We start from the raw sequence: 22,969 nt of genomic DNA, 5'->3' as shown, positions 1-22,969 counted from the left end.
ACCAACACCTGAAATCATACTTAATGCTGAAAAACGGAATTCTTTCCCCTGAGATCAAGAACAAGGCACGATGTCCACTGTCACCACTTCTGTTCACTATTGTACTGGAATTTCTAGCCAGTGCAGTCAGCCAAGAAAAATAAATAAAAGTCATCCAGATTGGAAGGGAAAAAGTAAAACTCTTTATTCACAGGTGGCACAATTATCTGTAATTTCTTTTAAAAAGCTACTAGAACAATTAAGTGCACTTAGCAAAGTTGCAGGACACAGTACCAATAGTGTTGGGGGGGACATCCCGCATAAGTGTCAGCTTGGTGGCTCCGCTATTTTGACATCCATGAGCTGCTTCTCCTTCTTTGGCACGACTGATGGCATCTTGGAGTCCAGGCTGTCGTCACGTAGATTCTTAAACTTAAGAAAGCAGAGGAACTCTCCCGGCTGTGGTCAGAGGGAGATGTGACTACGAAAGAAGGATCAGAGAGACGCAGTGTTGCTGGCTTTGAAAATGGAGGGCCGGGGCCCTGAGCCGAGGGATTGGGGTGGCCTCCAGCATCTGGAAAAGGCAAGGAAATAGATCCTCTCCTCGGGCCTCCAGCAGGAGGGCAGCCCTAGCACCTTGCTCTCAGCCCAGGGAGGTCCGTTTCTGACTTCTGACCCCCAGGAGTGTAAGATATTAAATGTGTATTATTTAGGCCATTATGTTTGCGGTCATTTGTTATGGCAGCTATAGAAACCTGGTACAGTACCTAGGTGGGGGTGGGGGGATTCAGAATTAATAATGTCTGCCAAAGGGTTGCGATGGAAAGTGAACTCTGTAATACCAAAATAGCTTTTTCCATTCCTTGGGAGTTTCCTTGGGAGTTGTTTTCCTTTCTACATATCAAACCTCATTTTCCCATAAAGTAAAACATGTATTTATTCATTTAAAAGTGATTCTAAATAGAAAATATTAGCATTGGAATAAACCTTAGATATCATTCTAGCCTAACCCCCTGAAATTTACAGTTAGAGAAACTTAGCGAGGGTTAAAGATTCCATAGTTAGTTACCAGTAGATCTGCGTTTAAATTCAGGCGTGGTTCAGTGTTCTACCACATATACCCTTTAATTAGAAATTTGTTCTGGAACTGTGGAATATCTGAGTCACTTCAAGAGGGTGTTTATTTAGTGAGATAGATGAATCTTTTTCTAGCTGACAGGATTAATTCATGAGATTAACTTGTCGCCTTTACAGGCCCTAAGAGCCTGACCCCAAAGAGGGTCAGTAACTAGATCTGCATACAGGGGAAGGTACCACCTGAGAATGGACGGGTTTGGGACGTGGCAGGTACACAACAAAAATAAGTCTTTATTTCGCCCTGCCTAGAATCTGTTATAGCCTATAGATTCCACTCGTCCCTAGGCTTCTCCCCAAACACCAAGTCTCTCCTGTAGCAGAACACTCACGTGTTCTCAAAACCCTGTGCCCGGAGGCCTGTGGTCACCACGCTTGAGCGCAGCACCCCCTACCCCTCCTCAGGCCCTGTCCTCCTTCCGAACTTCTGTACTGCCGTGGAGGGGTTGAAGTGGCCAGAGTTTGTTCCTTCTGCTGACGGTTTGTTTACAGACCCAAAATGATGTTCTTGTACAGCTTTTCTCTTGGAAACACGATGGAGCTCGGGAAACATAGCGAACCTTGTTTTAAATCTGCTTAATGTATATTACAGTGCTTTAGTGGGACAGGATTGCGAGGACGTGGCGTTCCACGGGGCCTTCCCTCGGCATCCCGCTCTCTGACCGCCAGGTAACGTGTAATGCCTGGCACCGCAGCTGGGACAGACCCTGCGTGCCCTGTGCTTTCTCCTATGCGGACATACCTACCGTGAAGTTTAATTTGTCAGTAAGGCACAGTAAGAGATTAACAACAATAACTGATAATAAAATAGAACAACTTTAGCAATATACTGTGATAAACATTATGTGAATGTGGTCTCTCTCAAAATACCTTACTGTGCTGGGCTCAGCTTTTCACTTAAAGGAACAACGGTATGGCTTTTCTTTGGCATACCCGAATTGCCAGCATTGCTGTATTGTGCTTTGGGGCCATTATTAAGTAAAAAAAAGCGTATTTGAACCCAGGGACTGCAATAGCAAGGCAGTCAATCTGATAACTGAGGTGGCTACTGAGTGACTAACAAATGGGCAGCATGTGCGGTGCGGACACGCTGGACAAAGAAGATTCAGGGCCCAGGCAGGATGGAGCAGGATGATGTGAGATTTCATCACGTTACTCAAAACAGTGTGAAATTTAAAACCTATGAGTTAATTTGTTTCTGAAATTTTCCATTTACTATTTTCAGATCACAGTCGATTGTGGGTAACTGAAACCGTGGAAAGCACACTATAGATAAGGGGGTCTACTGTGCTCAGAGGTTGACAGCTAGGTGAGGTCCTCTGTTCTTGACTGCCTGTGTTAATGCCAAATTAATATAATTCATAAGATAAGTCTGCTATGTGTATGTATGCACAGACATGTACTTTTAGCGTACTGTACTTCCAACATATGTTAACTATGCGAGGATTTCTTAATTACCACTCCTGATTAGAACAGAGTATTATTTTTATAGTTGAACATCCAAGTACTGTGTAATTCTCCAGACTGGATTTTTCAGAGTAGATTTAGGGAAGGAATACAGTCCACTGGTAATATATTTCAGCACTTGATTGCTTATAGTGCCTGGCATTTTGCCGTCTTTATATTGACTGCTTTTGAAAATCGCAGTTCATTTCAGTGTTTATGGAGTGTCTGTTGTACGTCATTCCTTTACACTAGCTTGTGAGGGTACAAAAATTAGGACACGTTAGCCGCCTGTGTACACAGTTTACAGATCTCTGCCCCATGTCACGCTGCTGGCTTGTTCTTAGAAATCACCATCAGACTTGGAATCAAACTGTTTGGCCCTAGTGAGCCAACCCATGTTAATAACCTACCGCTGTGGCACAGGTAGAGATTGAATTTTTTTAATCAAAAACATGAACAAGTAGTAGAGACTTACTCTTACTGTCTTCACGTTTATCAGAATTTAAGTTCCATGGAGATGGAAGTTGTTTTGCTGTTTACACTGTAGCTCCATTGCCTGGAACAGTTCCTGACATAGTTGGTGCTCAGTAGTATTTGTTGAATGAATAGGCCCCTTATCTTTCAACTTTCAACTCATATGTCCCCTTCTTGCAGTGTTCTTTCCCCTGAGCTGGCTACCTGATTCTCTTTCTTTCTTTCTTAAATCTTCACCTGAGGATATGTTTATGGATTTCTTAGAGGGAGGGAGGGAAAGAGAGAGAGAGAGGAAGAGTAAGAAAGATTGGTCGCCTCTCGTGTGTGCCCACAGCCTTCTTGGTGTAGCGGATGGTGCTCCAACCAGCTGAACCTCCCGGCCCGCGCTGCTTTCACGTCTTTTGGGTAAATACCTAAGAGTGCAGTAGCTGGATTATATGGTGATTCTATGTTTAACATTTTGAGGAACCACCCAGTTTTTCCACAGAGTCGTGCCGTTAACATTTCCACCGGCAGGTCCCAATTTCTCTACATCCTCGGCAACATTTGTCATTTTTTCCCTTTTTGGGACTAGCCGTGCTGATGGGCATGGTGTCTCATGGTGATTTTGATTTGCATTTTCCTTATGACTAATGATTTTGAACATCTTTTCATGCGCTTTCTGGACATTTGTGTATCTTTTCAAAGGTTTCTTTTTAAAAGGAGAAAAAATCCGAGCATGTGTAGGGGGAGGCTTGCCCGCCCCCTTCCCACCCCGCGTGGGGAGGCAGGTGGGTGTAGGGTGCAGCTTTAGATGGTGGCGTTGTCTGTCTGGCTTCCTCTGCGTGCGCATTTCTCTCTCTCCTGCGTGTGCCGCGTCTACAGGTAGATGGCTCCTGGCTGCCCCTGCGGTGTTACTGGACGTGAATGTCTGAGAGAGGCCTGGGGCTGCAAGTGAATGAGGGCTTTCCGGTCGTCGGTAGGATGCCTTCAAAGTGCAGACGCACGCACCCCGCACTCCCTGACGGGCCTGGCGCTCGCTGCCCGCGTGTTTCAGTGTAGGGGCCGCAGGCCTGACGGCCCGGCCCGGGGGCTGCGGTGCTGGGAGAGCGGTGCTGTGATTTTCCATCAGAGTAGCCAGTTCCCGTCTTCTTTTTGTCAGAACTCTCCTGGTAGACAGGACGGTATGGTACAAGAGATCAGTACTTTACCAGCAGCACAGTAGGTAATTTCCACGGGAATCAATGGGTAAAGCTTTAAAATGACTTTTCATTGGGGGAGATGACAGCTTGGTTTTGTCCCTGGCGCTTGCGGTGTCCTGGCGGTGAGCTCCCGAGCCACTCTGGCTCTGCCGTCTCGGGTGCGGGCCGCCTGGCGCGCTGGGGAGCGTGCGCGCGGGCGCGGCCCTAGCAGAAGGAACTGCGCGTTCCCTCTGATGGGCTGGGTAGCAATTTCTCCCCTTTAACTGTTCAGAACAGCGAGTTTCTTCATAGATTAATATCCATAGCTACATAGTGATTTTAAATCCAGACTAAACCTAGGGTGGAGGAAAGAAGAAAAGGCTCTTTTACGAAAAAAAGGGAAACTTGTCAAGAAGTGGGTGTCTTACAGGTTTTTAGGAATCATCTGTTCTTACTGCCTTTTATCTTTTTTTAAAAATTGATTTTAGAGGAAGGGAGAGAGAGAGACATCAATGTGAGAGAAACATCAATCGGCTGCCCCCTGCATGCGCCCAGACTGGGGATCGAACCTGAAACCTGGGTCTGTGCCCTGACCAGTGCCACCTTTTGGACGACACTCCAAGCAACTGAGCCACACTGGCCAGGGCCTGCCTTTTTTCTTATAACACTAGATCAAAGAAAAGTTGATTTTTTTTTTTTTTTTAATTTGTTTTGTTTGTTTACAAAAATTTATACCCCAAACGACATAACTGGAATTAAGGAGAAATACTGGAAAGTTCAGTTTATTTCTTTATTCTTCCAGATTTGTCTGCCTTCAAAAGTTAAAAAAAAAAAATTGCTTTATTGTTGTTTTATGTTTGCATTTTAATTATTCACGCTGCCCCTCTTCACTTGGACTCCGTGCTACTCGGAACTGTTCTCTGAGGTTATGAAGAATACTTGCATCCCTTGAAGTGTTAGAGCCGAGAGCAAAGAGCAAACCAGTTTATACAAGTTTTCTGTTGATTTGAACTTCAGAAAGCTGTTATTTCCAAAGGGCAGGGTTAGGACCAAAACTAAAATGTTTTTTTGATTGACAATATTTTCAATAAAAAATTAAACTGATCCAGATGATGAACATTCAAAAGAAAAGCACTGCCTTTGGATGTATTGCAGACGTGTTTTCTCAGTGCTTTGTTTTTGTTTTTTGTGACGTTTGTGTTTACACGTGCTCTCTTAAATGGCTGGAAAGTGTGTGGCAGACCTGTGACGCCTCACCTGAAGTACTCAGCACGTGTCCGAAGAATTGAGGACGTCATTCCACATAAAACCGCAGCACTGGATCACATTCCAGAGAGCTAACCTTACACAGGAATACTAATCTAATGGACAGTCTGTTTTCCACATTTTTCTAATTCTTCCCAAAATGCGCTTTTATAACTTTTGTCCCTCTAATCCAGGATCCAGCCAAGGACCACTCATTGAGTTTGTCTGTTGTGTCACTTTAGTCTTCTTTAAACTAAAGGAGACTTTAGTTTTGTTTGTTTGTTTGTTTGTTTTTTGGTCTTTTATAGCATTAACATTATTGGGAGTCTACACCAGTTGTCTTGTAGAATGTTTCACAGCCTAATTTTGCCTTTTCTTGGCTAGTTTTGAGTTAGACATTTTTGGTAGGACTACCACATGTATGCCTTTCGCTACACCAGTCGGGAGGCACCGTGAGTGATACCAGTTTGTGGTATTATTGGTGACGCAGAGCTTGGTCGTGATGCAGAGCCCTTGTGTCTAGGGTACATCTAGGTCACTTCACTGCAAGGCCCTTTTTCCATTTTTAACTGTAAGTCGCCTGTAGGTTCATGCTTTGAGACGGGGACTGTCCTGTTCCTGAATAACCTTTCACCTGGTGTTAATTTCCTTCTTGGTATAATTCAGGGTTTCCCTTGGGTCTCTGGATGGGTGTCAGTGTATCTGTGAAGCGGCAGCCCCCCTCATTGTATGTATTCTCCCAGGGATACAGTCCATAACCTCCAAAATAGTTTACCCCCTGCTTTTGAGGCTCCTGCTACAAGTTTCTGCACGTCAGAGAAGCCTGTTCTAAGAGGTGGGTTTCTAGAAGCGGGGACTCAGCCCTGTTCATCTGGTTTCCCCAATCACCTAGCCCAGCATCACATGCAACTAGATACTTCATTTTTGTTGTTGTTTGTTTGAGAACACTTTGTCCTGGCCTTTCCCTTATCCCCGGCCAAGCATTTGGATCTTTTGTATTTGGCATAAACTGTACTAGCAGGTAAAGCAAAGGGGCTTAGCCCCTGGTTTTGGGTGTTCTCTTTGAGAAGATTTTTTGGGGGCAGCAAAATTTGATGTGTCTTTGTTGACACCAAAGTAAATTTAGGTCAATTGAAAATGAGTTAAAACACTGCAACATGTGTTTTAGTCGTCTCGAGACATTTTCACGGGTGTAAAATAGCTCATTTTGACTGTGGCGACAAGACCCAGCAGGTGACTTTGGGGAGCCGGGCCTCTGTTTCTAGCCTGCTGCGGAACAGCCCTGGAAGTGAGGGACTCTCGACTCCCCTGCTCGCCGGGAGAGCAGCGTGGAGGTGAGCGCGCAGCCGGCGAGGTGCAAAAGTTCTGTTCCATCTGTTGGTTAGCCTTTGGCGACGCCGGTTTCCCTTGCAGGACAAAGTGTCCGTCATTTGGGGGACTGATAATAATAAGAGCTAACATTGGGATAGTGGACTTTTAAAATGCACACAGAAGATCAGGCGGTGAAAGTAGACACTGTCGTTACCCTAATTACAGAGTAGGAGAAAAGGCTTCCAAGATGTTCAAGCGGCCAGCGTGAAAGAGCTCGCAGGGCGCTCCAGATTGTTGGCCCTTCCTGCCTTGTTAATCTAAAAGGTAGAGGCGTTGCAGGGGATCGAAACATGAACGCGTGGCCCTTGCTCTAAAGGATCTTTTAAATCCAACAAGTCTGTGTTATGAATCCGTTATAGACACCAAGTCAAGGGGAGAGGTAAGCAAGCACAGAAGAGGGCAGACCGCCTCCAAGGGGTGCTGGAGGCCGCGTTTGGCTGCTAGAATGTTCGGGAAGGAAAAGAATGGCAAAAGCATGGAGGTGGGAAAGCACAGGTCTTGCTGTGGAAGAGGAATTGGTCTGGTTTGGCTAGAGCTTGAGTTGCATGAAAAGAGTAAAAGAAAGTAGTGGAAGCCAGACCCAAAAGATAGATTAGGATGAGATTGTGAAGGACCTTGAATATCACGGCAGGCAAGGACCTCATTCTGTAGGGATTTTTGAGCAAGAAATGAGACATGTGACCCTGTAGAAGACTCAATGATAATCGTAATAAATGCTTACTTTTTTTACATTTTTAAGTTGTGACTCAGTACTAATCTCTTAAGATGCTTAACATACGTTATCTTAATGTCTCACAGTAACTCTAAGCAGTGTACTGTGTCCATTTTACAGATGTGAAACAGGCTCAGTGAGGTTGAGTTTGCAAATGTCAAACAGATGCTGATGGAGCTGGGACTTGGGCTGGGGTCTGTCAGCTTCCAAGGCCTGTTCTGTTTCTCACAATGAACTAGATGGACGTTTCTCTTATCGGATGACTAGATAAGTTCTTGATTCTCTGTCAAGAATGTGGCTGCAGGAAAAGGGTGCTTTCAGAGTTCTGAGAGGACCACTTCTCCGTGTGTAATTACGTTCAGGAGTATAATCACTACCAAGCCTGCTTTATACCGCTGCTCAGTTTGGGACCGGAGCAGGGTGGGGAATGGAAGAGCTGGATGATATTTTATTCACACACCTCGTGGTCCCAACACGTGCCCAGAGCGCATGTTTCGTTTTCATTTTCAGTGTTTAACCTTATTGCCCCTCAGTTCCTGGGAGCATTTTACGATGCATAAAGAAGCGATATTTTTCCTAAAATATGTTTCTTCTCAGCAGGTTCTCTACTTGTAAAAGACAATGACTACTGATGAAGGTGCCAAGAACAATGGAGAAAGCCCCGCAGCAGCAGCCGTTGCTGATCAGGGAGAGGATATCACCTCTAAAAAGGACAGAGGAGTGCTAAAGGTGAGGCCAGCAGGGCGAGTGAAGGACATGTAGGGACATTTACTGTTTGCAAAGATTGTTTGTAAAAGTCTTTTTTTGGGGTGAGGCTGGAGGTGAATAATGTTGACTAAGGCTTACTAAATGCCAAACATTACAGCTGAATTCTCATTTCATTTCATAACTGGAGGTTTATTTTTAGTCCCAGATTACAGATGGTAAAACTGAGGCCCAGGTAGGTAAATTACCTTGCCCAGTATCTTATATGTAAGTAAATGCAGGTCTGGGGTCAGGTCCAGGTTACATTTGACACCAAAAGGCTGCCTATCTCTATCCTAAGAGTGTACAAATGGGTTGTTATTTTAATACAATATTTCAGGATATTAAAGCTAGCCAATAACGATTTAAAAGACTTTTTTAAAGGAAAAAAGAAGAGCTAACTTGCGAAGTTCAAAAGGATTTGTTTTTAATTCTCACCCGAGGATATGTTTATTGATTTTTAGAGAGAGGGAAATCGATCCATTGCCTCCCACAGGCACCCCGACTGGGAATCGAACCCACAACCTAGGTATGTGCCCTGGCCGGGAATGAAACCCACAGTCTTGGTGCCTGGGACGACACTTAACCAGCTGAGCCACAGGATTTGTGTTATGTACAAGTAGTGTACCTGTGTGAAGTAAAGATATTTCTGAGGCTTCATCAAAGACTGTATCTCACTTTTGAAACACTTTATATTTTTTCCCCTCTAGTTAATGTGCGTTACTTTGTGTCTCACAGTGGCCTTATAATACAATCAGAGGGCCTCCTGGTTCTTCTGTTTATGTATGGAAAGTGGATATTTATATTCCATATAAGGGAATAAACTGACGCTGAGAGAGGTCACACAGTTTAGTCACATTAAGTTCTTTCTCCTTCACTGTTATATATACAAGTTTTGTGGAATTATTAATTTTTTCCTGAAAAGATTATTTTACACGTTCTAAGTATTACCTCTAAGCTGAGTTTTAGTATTTTCTTGTGTCTGCAGTAGCAAATGAAGATTTTCTAGTTTGTTCTGTCTAATGTCGCTTTGTGAATGCTTTTTTCTGTGCCTGAATCTCTTCTGAATGTACATGTTTTACTGTTAGCTTGCTGTGGGCCAAGCCGAATTTTGGACACTTGCAACTACAGAATAAGGGTTTTATGCTATTGGTTTGTGTCATGATGCATTCTTTCAGATGGCTTCTCAACTGGACCGGTATAGACGTGCTCATCCCAAACCCCAGGCTGCTCTTAGAGACAGTGAGGTTCTGCGGACTGTCCTCCGCATCTCCCTCCTCTTTTCAGAGCACCCAGCAGAGAGCACAGTCCCCACTCGCCTCAGGGTGTGCTTTGTTGTGGGGAGTAAGCTAATAAGATTTTTAGGCCTGTAAAAAACATTTTGAGATTGTAAATCCTTTCAATCATATCATTTTTCACTGTCTGGAGCGGCTTGGCCTTTGTGAAGATTGAACAGGCCTTCTAACTGTGTGACCTAGGGCAGTTTAGGTAACCTGTCCGTGGGGAATAGGTTGCCCAGCTTAGAGGGTCATCAGGGTTACACGAAACATTTCGCACAGGGCCACGCCCTGGTAACCTCTCTTATTAACTGTTACACATAAAAAGATCAGGGCAGCTCTGGGAAGTCAGTAACTAGCCCAGGAAGATGAAATTACATTGTGGAGCTTAAGTCTTTTTAAATGGATTGAGACTGGATTGTAGCCTTAAGGCAACTCCAGATTTGGGCACAAGTTTGTCCTGCTGGGGAAACCTGAAGTGATAGCACAGCATCGCCTGCTGGTGCACCGCTGCCTGACTCCCGGTTACTGTTCACAGTCTGGAAATGCAGATTCCCTTCGGGTGAGGCTCAGGCTCCCACTCACTGCATGCAGTTCGTGAGCACTTCTAGAATATCCAGTGATTTCTTTCAGGTTAATTTTTTTGAAATGTTTTCCCCTTGGGAGTTCTTGAAGGGCAGTAATGATTATTTTAAGTAGCTCTTAACTTAATTTTTTAAATTATAATTATATTTTTCCCAACTCTGTTGATATAATTAACCTGTAACATTATGTAAGTTTATGGTGCAGAATGTGATGATTTGGTACTTTTAGGTTTCAGAATCATTATCACAGTAGGGTTAGTTACACCTCCATCACGTCACATAATTACCATTTCTTTTTTGTGGTGAGAACATATAAGTTCTAATCCCTTAACAACTTTCAAGTGTACAATACAGTGTTGTTAATTATGGCCACCAGGCTGTACATCAGATCCTCAGAATTTATTCATCTTATATCTGAAAGTGTGTATGCTTTGACTTCCATCTCACCATTTCCCCCACCCTTTAGCCCCTGGCAACCACCATTCTACTTCTGTTTCTGTGAGTTCACCTTTTTTAGATTCCACGTGTAAGGGATATAACAATGTTTTTCTTTGTCTGGCTTACTTCACTTAACATAATGCTCTCCAGGTACATCCATATTGTCATAAATGATATGATTTCCTTCTTTCTCAGCTCTGAATAACATTCCTGTGTGTCTGTGTGTGTGGGTGTGTGTGTGTGAGAGAGAGAGAGAGAGAGAGAGAAAGAGAGAGAAAGACACCTTTATCTACGCAGCCATGGAATGGACACCTAGGTGGCTTTCAAGGCTCGGCTGCTGTGAGCAATGCTACAGTGAACACAGGACTGCAGATACCTTTCTGAGACAGTGATTTCGTTTCCTTTGGGTTTATATCCAAAAGTGGGATTGCTGGATTATGTGGTGGTTCTATTTTTAATTTTTTGAGGAACCTCAATGTTCTTTTTCTTTTCTTTTTCTGGTTAATCCTCAACCAAAGATATTTTTTCCATTGATTTTTAGAGAGTAGAAGAGGTGGGGGGGGGAGAAAAACACCGATGTGAGAGGGACACACCGATTGGCGGCCTCCCACATACACCCCGACTGGATCAAACCTGCAACCCAGGTCCGTGCCCTTGACCCGGAATCGAACCCGCAGCCCCTCGGTGTATGTGGGATGCTCTGAACACTGAGCCACACTGGCCAGGGCTCCTGCTCTTTTTCATAGTGGCTGCACCAGTTTGCATTCCCACCAGCAGTGCATGATGATTCCCTTTTATCTCTTGTCTTTTTGGTAATAGCCATTCTAACCGGTGTGAGGTGATAGCTCATTGTGGTTTTAATTTCCATTTCCAGAATTTTTTCCCCCAGATATTTCATTGTTAGTGTATATAAATGCAACTGATTTCTGTATGTTGATTTTATGTTCTGCAAATTTATTGAATTTATCGATTAGTTCTAACAGTTTTTTGATGGAGTTGCAGTAATGATTCTTTTTTAGAGACTGAGCTTTTGAACTAAGAAAGTTATAGATTCTAGGATAGTGTTTATGTGGCGATATGAGGGTGTGGGGCAAGAGGGACACATCTCAAAGAGTGTAAAAACAAATAATTGAATTCTTTAAATAGAAATTCAGAACCTTCCCCCAACAAGATGTTCTTGGGACATTAGCTACCATCCTCTGTTGTCTTAATTTGACATAGGTGATTGACAGAGTAACTTACACCACGTGCCTGGATTTGGTTTTCTTTTCCCAGGACTGACCAATTGCACTAGTGACTTGTTCTGCCAAGAACAAAATAAACATACTGGATTTTATAATAGCTAAATATTTTGTAGCTTGCATTTTTTTTGGCACTTCCATTACTAGAAAATAAATTACTCTGTATTATATCAAGCTGTCCAGTGACACTGTATTTTTATACATTGAATATTCGAATAATAGGAAATGCAACCTGTTATACCAGGAAATTGGGCTTTTTGAAATTAAATCAAGTTAGTGGAAACTAGTCGGAAGCTAATGTTTTTAGCAAAAGAGGGAATAAATAAAACCTCACCTTTGGAACTTTGCTTTAGACTACTTTTTTAATGTTTTTGAAAGTCTACTAATTTTTTTTGGTCTAATTCAGTTTGTATGTGTTTTGAGAGATTTTAGGGTCAAAGCATGGGGAGCATTAAACCAATGAAGCAGGATCTGTTGGTAAGCTGTTTTGAGGGATCCGTGTGATTAACAATAAGATTAAATATTAGCATTAAATTAAGTGTCGAGTAGGACCATGTTCTAATAGTGAGGGTTTTTGAGGGAACTAGGAAGGGAGCATTTAGAAAAGACAGATAATTACTTGCAGACCTGCCTGGGTGATATGAAATGGGCTGTGTGATCTTTTGATTCTCTGATTAGAAGTTAAAAGTTCCGCCTCCTTTTTCTTTTTTCCCCCTAGATTGTGAAGAGGGCGGGGAACAGTGAGGAAACGCCAATGATCGGAGATAGAGTTTATGTCCATTACAACGGAAAGCTGGCAAATGGAAAGAAGTTTGATTCCAGTCGTGATAGAAATGAACCATTTGTCTTTAGTCTTGGCAAAGGTAAGAGAGTATTTTTGAGTTGTGTTTGCTTAGATTTATTGCTATTTATATGTATAGGAGCTAGAAGGTCCTATCCTTGTCAAAAGTAAAGACTTTTTTTTTTAATCCTCACCTAAGGGTTTATTTATTGATTTTAGAGAGAGGAAGGGGTAGAGAATGAGAGAGAGAGAGAGAAACATCGATCGGTTGCCCCCTGCCTCCCGAACTCACCCCAACTGGGGATTGAACCAGCAACCTAGATATGTGCCCTGACGGGGAATCAAACCTGCAACCTTTGGTGTACAGGATGACGCCCTACCAACCTGAGCCACATGGCCAGGGTACAGAAGTAAAGATATTTTAAAGTAGTAGTTCTCGCCCAGCTGGGTGTGGCTCAGCGGTTGAAATCGACCTAGGATCCAGGAGATCGGGGTTTGAGTCCCTGCCCAGGTTGCAGGCTGCAGCCGATCAATGACTCTCTCATCACTGATGTTTCTCTCTCTCTCCTTCTCTCTCCTTCTCTCTGAAATCAATAAAAATATATAAATAAATAAATAAATAAACAAACAAACAAACAGAGTAGTAGTTGTCAAATTACAGTCTTTGGATCCCTGGAGGTTCCTGAGATCCTTTTAGGCAGTCTATAATGTCAAAATTATTTTCATAATAACACTAAGATTTTATTTATATTTTTACTCTGTTGACATTTGCACTGATGGTGTAAAACCTGTAGTGGTAAAGACCCCTGGTGCCTTAGGGCAAATCTCAGCAGTGGCACCAAAGTACACCAGCAGTCGTGTATCCTTTACTGCCCTCATTTACTGTTTAAGTTAGAAAAGAAAGGAAGCCAGTTTCACTTAAGAATGTCTTTGAGCCCGGCCAGGTGTGGCTCAGTGGTTGAGCATCGACCTAGGATCCAGGCGATCGGGGTTCGAGTCCCGGTCAGGGCACATGCCGGGGCTGTGGGCTCGATCAGTGACTCTCTCATCATTGATGTTTCTCTCTCTCTCTCTCCCTTTCCTTTCCTCTCTCTGAAATCAATAAAGATATATTAAAAAAAAAAACAAGACAAAAAAAAAAAGTCCTTGAGCCCAGCTGATGTGGCTCAGTGGTTGAGCGTCAACCTATGAACCAGGAGGTCATGGTTGGATTCCTGGTCAGGGCACAGGCCCGAGTTGTGGGCTCCATCCCCAGCAGGGGGCGTGCAGGAGGCGGCTGATCCATGACTCTCTCATTATTGATGTTTCTATCTCTCCCTCTCCCTTCCTCTCTGAAATCAATAAAAACATATTAAATAAATGGTCAAATTCTTAAAAAAAAAATAATGTCCTTGATATAGTGTAAAAAGTACTAATTTTATTCAGTCCTAATCCCTGAGTTTCACAGAACAGTTGTCTTGCTGTTTTGTGAGAGAAAGGGAAGTAGGTAAGCACACTGCACACCAAGTTCGTGGTTCCCCCAAGGAAACGTTTGCACCTGTGCACTGGCTTTAGTGGTGAGCTGAACTAGCTGCATTTTTTTTCATGAAACATTTTTATTAGAAAGGGCAAAAAGTTTGATTATCTGGACTTGATTGTTCAGTATTAGGCAGATATCTTCTTGAAAATGAATGAAGTAACCTGTCACTTCAAGGAGAACAGCTGACACTATTTGTTACCATTGCATTTTCAAGTGAAGATTGCAGTTCTGGACATTTGTATCTGCCACTTTGAACTTCACAGCTTCGCAAAACATGAAACTTCTGATGAGATCAATGGGTATTAATGTATGTGATTTTAAAAATATTATATGATGAAATCTGTTAACATTTGGAAAAACCTGTCTAACTCAGTGAAGCAGTATTTTCCCTGTGACCAGTGCAAGATATAAAGTTATACATGAGTAAAAGATTCATTCAGTGTGCAAGCTAGACCAATGGAATTTACTGTACTATAATGTAAAAAGTTCATTGATATGTTTTCAGGTTCTGCATTGTACCTAACATTTATAAAGCTACCACTTGCCTAGTTTTGATGTAGTAACAGATGATTACATTCATAATGACCTGAAAAGGCTATTAAAATACTCCTACCTCTCTCAACTATCTTTGTGAGTTTGGGTATTTTTGCCATCAACCAGAATTGCAACAAATGAATGTAAAAGTACGTATGAGAATCTGGTTGTCTTTTATTAAAGTCAGACATGTTTTAAATTTGTAAAAGCACAAAACAGTGTCATTCTTCTCACTAATTTTTTTTTGTTTTTGAAAATACAGTATTTTCATAAAAATAAATATATTGCCATAATGAGGTTATTTTTATTTTTAAGTGAATTGGTATATAACTTTTTATTTTTAAAATTGCAACTATATAAGATATATAAGTAAAATTGGGGGTCCTCAATTTTTAAGATGTAGAGGGGTCCTGAGAAAAAAAGGTTAATAACCACTGTTTATAAGTCTTAAATGTGATTTTTGCTGACTTATTTTCAAATGCTTTTAAATGTCTTTAGTTGATTTAATATTATTTATTTAATCTTTTAAGAAGAAGAATAGCTCGTACATCAAATGGAACTTTGTGGACCATGTTGCCTGTTGAAAATTCGTGGCTGAATTACAATGTCTTTTTTTATATTGAATTTTTTGGGGTGATGTTGGTTAATAAAATCATATAGGTTTCGGGTGTACTGTTCTATAGTACACCATCTGCATATTGCACTGTGTTCGCCACCCCAAGTTCAGTGCGCCTTCCATCACATTTACCTCCCTTTGCCCTCCCACCTGCCTGCACCCCACTTTCCCGCTGGTAATCACCATACTGTGTTGTCTGTGTCTACGAGGTGGTGTTTTTTCTTTGCTTAATCCCTTCCCCTATCCACTCCCCTGGTCCACTCCCCTCTGACGCTGCCAGTCTGTCCTGTGCATGTGTGAGTCTGTTTCTGTTTTGTTAGTTTATTTTGTTCACTAGATCCCACATCTAAGTGCAATGTGCAATGCCTTTTTGTTTTTATTTACCACAGGTGTGAGATGCCTGGTTCACTCCCAGATTAAGTGCAGGAGAAAAGGGGTAATCCCCCATCCACCACCATGGCTCAGTGTTTGCTGTGGTTTCTTTTTCTGCCTCTACAGCTTAGTTGAATTGTAGCTAAGCAGTTATCTGGGAGGGAAACAGAAAGTGAGGAACTAAGAAACTGAACTCTTCCTGCCCGGCACGCCTCCCCGCGTCCGCAGGTGTCTGTGCGTTGCGGTGCCGTCTGCTTCCCCCCGCTCTTCTCTCCGGGCTCTGGGGCTGGCTGTGCGCTGCGCCTTCTCCTTTGGCCCCTCAGTGAGCTACTGGCTCGTGTGAGATTAGTCTTGTGTTTCAATAAGATAGCAGTCGGCCCGGCGGACTGTGGCTCAGTTGGCTGAGCGTCTGGAAGGTCGCCAGTTCGATTCCCATTTAGGGCAAGTGCCCGGGTTTCAGGTTTGGTCCATGGGAGGCAGCCAGTCAGTGTTTCTCTCTCACGTTAATACTTCTCTCTCTCCCCCTCTCCCTTCCTCTCTCAAATCAATAAAAGCACATGTTTTTTTAAAACGATAGCAATCAGAATGAAATATGGATTCTTTTTCTTGATGTAGCAGATAATGATGACAGTTAAATTAGATTTTTTTTTCATTTTTGTTGATTTAGGGATATGAAACTCAAGGGCCAGCAGCATGGCTATGACGTTATTTAATTTAGGTGGTATCAGAGTGAATGGCCGTGGCAGGCCTCTTTTTTCCCACTGCCCCAAACTTTTTCCCTACGCTTTGAATTTCTGTCTTGAGGACGTTGATAGATTTGAGGTAAGTCTTCTCTCAGCAGTTATCTTCACAAGCAGACTTAAGAATTGCTGGGAATTTGTAGTGCCAGCTCCTCTGCCCAGAGTTTCTCAGTGAAGCGCTCTGGTGAGTGAGCCTCTTACATTTCCTGTCATTCTGAGCAGAGGGACCGGAGTAGCTTTCCGCGCCCCTCCTGTCCGGGGGCGCGGCTCCCGGGGCCGTCCCCGGGGTGCTGGGTAGCCGGGCCGTGCCTGCGCTCTGCGCTGGGACGTAGCGTGGATAAGGCTCCTCGCCTGTCCCGCTCCTGTGAAAAGGGGGCACCTGGAGAAGACCTTCAAGCCTAAGCCTGAGTCTGTGATTCCATTCTTGCACTTTGTGTAAAGAGCGCAGGGATAAAGACTGTAAGCGACCACAGCCAACCCGGTGGCGCTCCCTCAGAGGCTCCCTTGAGGTGAGCATTAACTATGACAGTAGAGCAGTGTGCGTTTGGGGAAACTTCTGTGCCATAATGTGTTTGGTTACCTGCGTAAAACAAGACGTTGGTTAGATAGTGTTATATTTATGTGTTATAGCAGTACCGACTTCATCAAAATGAAGAAAAATAATAAAAATGGACTGTAGCGTACATATTATATATGGAACTCTCCTGGTTCTTATGTTGTACCTGCTCCAAGGGAATAAATACAAGTAAATAGTTCAATGGAAAGCCACACTCATTTGGGGATTTTATTGTGACTACAGTAGTTAAAATAGAATTGGAAGAGCTTATTTGTAAAAATATGCAAAATACAGGGTGGGGCAAAAATAGGTTTACAGTTCAGATGGAAAATAATACAGTAAATAATAACCCAAGAATAAACCCTGTGTTTTGTGGACTCACAACTATAACCTACTTTAGCCCCACCCTGTATACTTGCAAAATATTGCAGATCAGAAGTTGGTCCTGAGTCCTGAAAACTTTTAAAGAAAGTACAGCAGGAGTGAATCAGATATATTTGTAATTATCTGAAACTTATTAGTTATTAACCTCATATTTAAGTATTTATCAGCTTTTATATTTTAAAGGAAAACTTTTTACAGTTAAAATATTTTATCTTTTTCTTTTCTACTCCCATATGAAAAGGTACTTTTTCTGTATAATACTTACAGATTTCATCCTGTAGTGTTGTATGTTTATACTTCAAATGCAAACATACGTTTAAAAGTTATATAATCAGTAATTTTCATCAAGGGTGCAAAGACCATTGAATGGGGAAAGGACCATTTTTTCAACAAATGATGTTTTCTCAAACTAAACATCCACATGCAAAAAAATGAAGTTGGACCCTAACTTGACACCATATTCAAAAGTTAACTTAAAATTAATCAAAGACCTAAACATAAGGCCTAAAACTATATTTTCTTAGAAGAAACCTTGGAGGAAAAGCTCCATGACATTGGATTTGGCGATGATTTCTTGGATATAACACCAAAAGCACAGGAAACAAAAGTAAAAAAATACATAAATTATACTACATCAAAATTAAAAACTTCTGTGCATCAAAAGGATACAATAACAGAGTGAAAAGGCAGCCTATGGGATGGGAGGAAATATTTGCAAATCATATATGTGATAAGGGGTTAATATTTAGAACACATAAAGAACTCCTATAATTCAACAACCAAAACACCCCAAATAACCTGATTATAAAATGGGCAATGGACTTAGACGTTTCTCCAACAAAGATATAAATGCCCTACAAGAATCTGAAAACATGCTCGCCATCACTAATCACTAGGGGACTGCAAATCAAAACCACAGTGAGATATCGCCTCATATTGATCAGGATGGCTACTCTCAAAAAATAAGTGTTAACAAGGTTGTGGAGAAATTGAGGGCCTTGTGTACTGTTGGTGGGAATGTAAACTGGTGCAGGCAGTAAGGGAAATGTTCCTCAAAAAGTGAAAAATAGAACTACCATATGCCCCAGCAGTTTCGTTCTAGATATATACCCAGCATAACTGAAAGGGTCTCAGAGTATTTGTACACCCATGTTCATAGCAGTATTAGTCATTGTAGCCAAAAGGTGGAAGCAACCCAAGTGCTTATCTACAGGTAAATGGATAAACAAAACGTCATATACATCCAACGGGGAAATTCTGACAGTCGACGATACTGATGAACCTCGAGGACATTGCCCTAAGTGAAAAAAAACATGGTCCTTCCCCCTTTTAAAAAATCTATCTCCTTGCCCAGCTGGGGGTGGCTCAGTGGTTGAGCATCGGCCTAGGATCCAGGAGATGGCGGTTCGATTCCTGGTCAGGGCACATGCCCGGGTTGCGGGCTTGATCCCCAGTGGGGGACATGCAGGAGGCAGCCGATCAATGACTCTCATCATTGATGTTTCTATCTCTCTCTCCCTCTCCCTTCCTCTCTCTGAAATCAATAGATATATATTTTAAAAAATGGTGAAATGGTAAGATTTAAAAAATCTATCTACTTTTTTATGTTTCTACCTCTTTGTTAAAGTTTTTGCTGAGTTCATTGAGCATCCTTATAACTCATGTTTTGAACTCTGCATCTGGTAGATTGCTCGTCTCCATTTTGTTCAGTTCTTTTTCTGGAGCTTTATTCTGCTCTTTCCTTTGGAATATCTTTCTTTGTGTATTAAGTAGAGCTGCTGTGTCTTCCAGTCTTGGTAGAGTGGCCTTATGTAGTAGGTGTCCTGTAGAGCCTCACTGGTCACACCAGCTGGGCGCTCCAGGTGCACTCCCCCCCCCCCCATGTGCACCCTCCTATTGTAGCTGATCCTTGATTGCTGTTGGCAAGTCAGTGAGAGGGATTTACTCCCAGGCTGATGAGCTTCAAGGACACCGTGACCACTGTGGAGGAGCTCCTGTGCAGGGGCGACCCCATGGAGCAGGACTCAGTTCAGCTGGGCTCTGCACCTTAGCCCCATTGTGCCTCAGCCATAGTCGCCGCTGGCTTTCACAGTCAGACGTCACGGGGACTTCTCTTTCCAGCACTGGAACCCTGGGCTGGGACCCCTCACTTCTCAGCGGGGACCTCTGCAGACAGGATATCCCTCCTGATTTTTAATCCACCACATGTGGGTGTGGAACCAGCTCATTCAGCGTCTCCGCCCCTCCCGCCAGGCTTGCTGTGGCTTCCTCTGTATGTCATTAGCTGTAGGACTTCTATTCCGCTGGGTTTCAGGCGGTTCTGAAAGGTGGTTGTTCTGTAGCTTAGTTGTAATTTTGATGTGGCTGTGGGAGGAGGCGAGCACTGCATTTCCCTACTCCAGCGTCTTGACCGGAAGCCCCAAGATCAAGAATCTCAAGTGTTTCTGCTTAGACCCAGTAATGCTTCTTCCAGGAACTGAACCTAAGGAAATGTGGTGGAAGCTTGCTTAACCAACTCCGGACTAATGCTGGTTTCCTCTTCTGTGCTGTGGGCCCACACTCCACTTCAGCCAGGTGACGGCCTGGCAGTGCCCTCCAGCAGCAGGCCACTGGGAACACAGCTGTGGTTGAACAAGCTGGGCCTATTTTATTATTTATTGTAGAGAGGGAGCATGCACACCATGGGTGTCTCAGGAAGAGTGCTTGTAAGGGCTTATTATAGGATTTGGGCTTGTGTTAGGTAATTTGGGGAAGGGCTTGAGGAAGAGGGGCTTTGCATTGGATTGAATGTTATTAGACGGCGGGGCGATACTTTGGGTGTCTTAATAAATCTTATCTAGGAGGGCTGACTAGCGTGAGACTAAAGCTACACCTGCCAGGGAAGTAGCAGTCACTCCTGTTAGCCAGGAGATGGGGATGTTTGGTATTCTGTAGGTTGCACAGTGACCTTTTTTTCTATGTTCAGACAAAATTTTGAAGTGTTTCTTGTTTTGTCTTACTTTCTCATGGTCTCACAGTGACCCTGGCTGATGTTGATGTTTCGTGAGATTGTTTATGTCCAGCAGGAGAAGAGCATGGCCGCGCTGTGTACCCAGGCCAGCTTCAGACATCACTGAGGCCTAGCTGTGTCAGTCAGCTTGCAGACATTCGGGGCTAGTTTGCAGACTGTTGCTTGGAATCAGTTGAAACCTGTTTATTATACTTTATGTAACTATAATTTTATTAGCATACAAAACATTGAAATTAGTGTTAAAAAAGGAATTCTATGGAAAATAAGTTAAACATTTTTAGAAATACTTATTAAGGTGAATTGCTAACAGCATTTTTTTTTAACAGCTACTGAATTAGGGGTGGGTAAAAAGCAACATAGAGGCCCTTTAGAGTGCATTTTTTTACCAGAAGGATTCTGCATGCTAACTGCTTTATAAGTGTCTTCCGGTTCTTACCCCCCTTTACTTTAAAGAAACCCACATTGTAAACTGCAAATGAAATATCACGTGTAACTTACCTAGTAAAGATGACGTGGAACTCTTATCACTGGAGCCACACTTACACACAAGGCCTTGACCTTCTAACACAGGTTAGTGCGTTACTGAACATTGATATGTTTTAAGTTAAAAAATGTTTGAGGTATGTATATGTTCTTTTTTATGATGCTTCATTTAAAGCAACCTTTTAAGTTAACCTACCCTCTCTACTTCTGGTCAAGATATATTTAAGTCTTTAGGTAGATATCTGCCATCATCCATGAGAGCATAAAAGCTCCCTGTCACTTTAAAAGCATCAAGTGGAACATATGAAAACATAAAAACAGACCACGCAGCACCCAAAGAATGTCACAGGTTGGGATTTAATATTTACTCAGGCAAGCAAGTTTGCATTTTCTTTTCTAGAATTCATGGGGTAAGAGTGCTGTGTCTCCATGTAGGAGACACTTTGCAGAAGAAATGGGATCCAGGACTACCAGCAGACCTTGAGCATCACAGCTTACCTTCTCACTAAAATGAGACTGTGCCCGGCCAGCATGGCTCAGCGGTTGAGCATTGACCTGTGACCCAGGAGATCGCAATTTGATTCCCTGTCAGGGCACATGCCCGGGTTGCGGGCTCGACCCCTGGTAGGGGACGTGCAGGAGGCAGCCAGTCAGTGACTCTTTCATCGTTGATGTTTCTATCTCTCCCTCCCTCTCCCTTCCTCTCTCTGAAATGAATAAAAACAATTTTTAACAAATGAGACTGTGAGTTAAGTGGGTCCAAACTTCTCTGCTGATAGTGTTTCTTTTTTCTGATGACTTTCTCTGCGACTAAGTGGAAACAGAAGTGCATCAGAAATGTTTGTGGTGTGATACACTCAAGTTTTTTTAATTAATAATAATAGAGCCCTGGCCATCATGGCTCAGTGGTTAGATTGTCAATCCCCACACTGAAGGGTCATGGGTTTGATCACGTCAAGGGCACTTATCTGGGTTGCAGGTTCGATCCCTGCCCTGGTCACGGAGCGTGCGGAAGGCAACCAGTCGATGTGTCCCTCTCACATTGATGTTTCTCTCTCTCCCCCTCTGTCCCTTCCACTCAAAATCAGTGGGAAAAATATCTTCGGGACAGGATTAACAAAGTAATAGTAATAGTAATAATAATAATAAGAGTAGCGATGTGAAGATGGCATCGTACGTAAACACCATGCTCGCCCTTTCCTACGACCACATCAAAATTACAACCAAACTACAGAACAACAATCAGAACCGCCGGAAATCTAGCCGAATAGGAGTTCTATAACTAGGGATATAAAGAAGCCATGCCCTAGCCAGTTTGGCTCAGCGGTTAGAGTGTCGGCCCTTGAACTGAAAGGTCCTGGGTTCGATTCTGGCCAAGGGCATGTATCTCGTTGCAAGCTTGATCCTGGCCCCTGTCAGGGTGCGTGCGGGAGGCGACCATTCGATGTCTCTCTCACATCGATGTTTATCTCTCTCCCTTCCACTCTCTGAAAAGCAGTGGAAAAAATATCCTCTGGTGAGGATTAAAAAAAAAAAAGCCAAGTCAGGACTGGTGGGAAGGGTGGAGACGCTGAAGAAGTTTGGCCCACACCCACACGTGGTTAAAAATCAGGAGGGGTATCTCAGCTGTGGAGGTCTGCTCTAAGAAGCAAGGGGTCACAGCTCGGGATCTCAGCGCTGAGAAGTCTCCATAAATTCCAGCTGTGAAAACCAGCGGGGGTTGTGGCTGAATGAGGCAGAAGGCTGCTGGAGCCCCAGTGCACAGGCTTGGCCTCACTTGCTCTGAGTTCCAGAGCTGGGGCAGCAGCCCGAAAAGGCACCAGAGACATTTGGGGGGGAACTGAATTGTCTGGCTTTGAGGCGAGGGCTAGAGGGACCACTTTCTCCCAGTCAGAAGTATTGATCAGAAGCCAGTGCTGTTTTGCTGAGTCCTTCCCCAGCAGGTGCAGTTGGGCACCATATCTAAGTCCAAACACATGGCTGATACCATTTGCTCTGCCCTGGTGATACCCTGAGACTCCACCCTACCCAACTTTCGGGCCCACCCACACTATTTCCAGTGGCTTTCCCATACAGATGGCTTGTACCGAAGACCTTCCTATAATCTCTCAATGGTTCACAAGCCCCAAACAAGTAGCATCTGGCCTCAGCATGCCCCATACTGTCTGC

At 43.2% G+C, this 22,969-nt stretch overlaps 1 protein-coding gene across 2 annotated transcripts in view; it reads left to right on the top strand.

The window, feature by feature from the left end:
* FKBP5 (FKBP prolyl isomerase 5) overlaps nt 1–22,969 on the top strand; it is a 90,882-nt gene that overhangs the window by 30,794 nt on the left and 37,119 nt on the right. Inside the window, exons 2-3 of one of the 2 annotated variants that reach the window (XM_087817357.1) lie at nt 8,122–8,250; nt 12,524–12,668. In XM_087817357.1, the coding sequence (XP_087673483.1) occupies nt 8,143–8,250; nt 12,524–12,668 (253 nt within the window). In that variant the 5' untranslated portion in view covers nt 8,122–8,142. Of the gene's footprint in view, nt 1–8,118; nt 8,251–12,523; nt 12,669–22,969 lie in introns of both variants that reach the window. The other variant, XM_087817358.1, reaches the window with a different exon arrangement.

This window comes from Miniopterus natalensis, chromosome 5 (genome assembly GCF_054644295.1).
Source record: "Miniopterus natalensis isolate mMinNat1 chromosome 5, mMinNat1.hap1, whole genome shotgun sequence".
In the NCBI taxonomy this organism is placed as follows: Eukaryota; Metazoa; Chordata; class Mammalia; order Chiroptera; family Miniopteridae; genus Miniopterus; species Miniopterus natalensis.
Note: the sequence above shows the minus strand (reverse complement) of the source record. Positions and strands in the feature narration are given on the sequence as shown.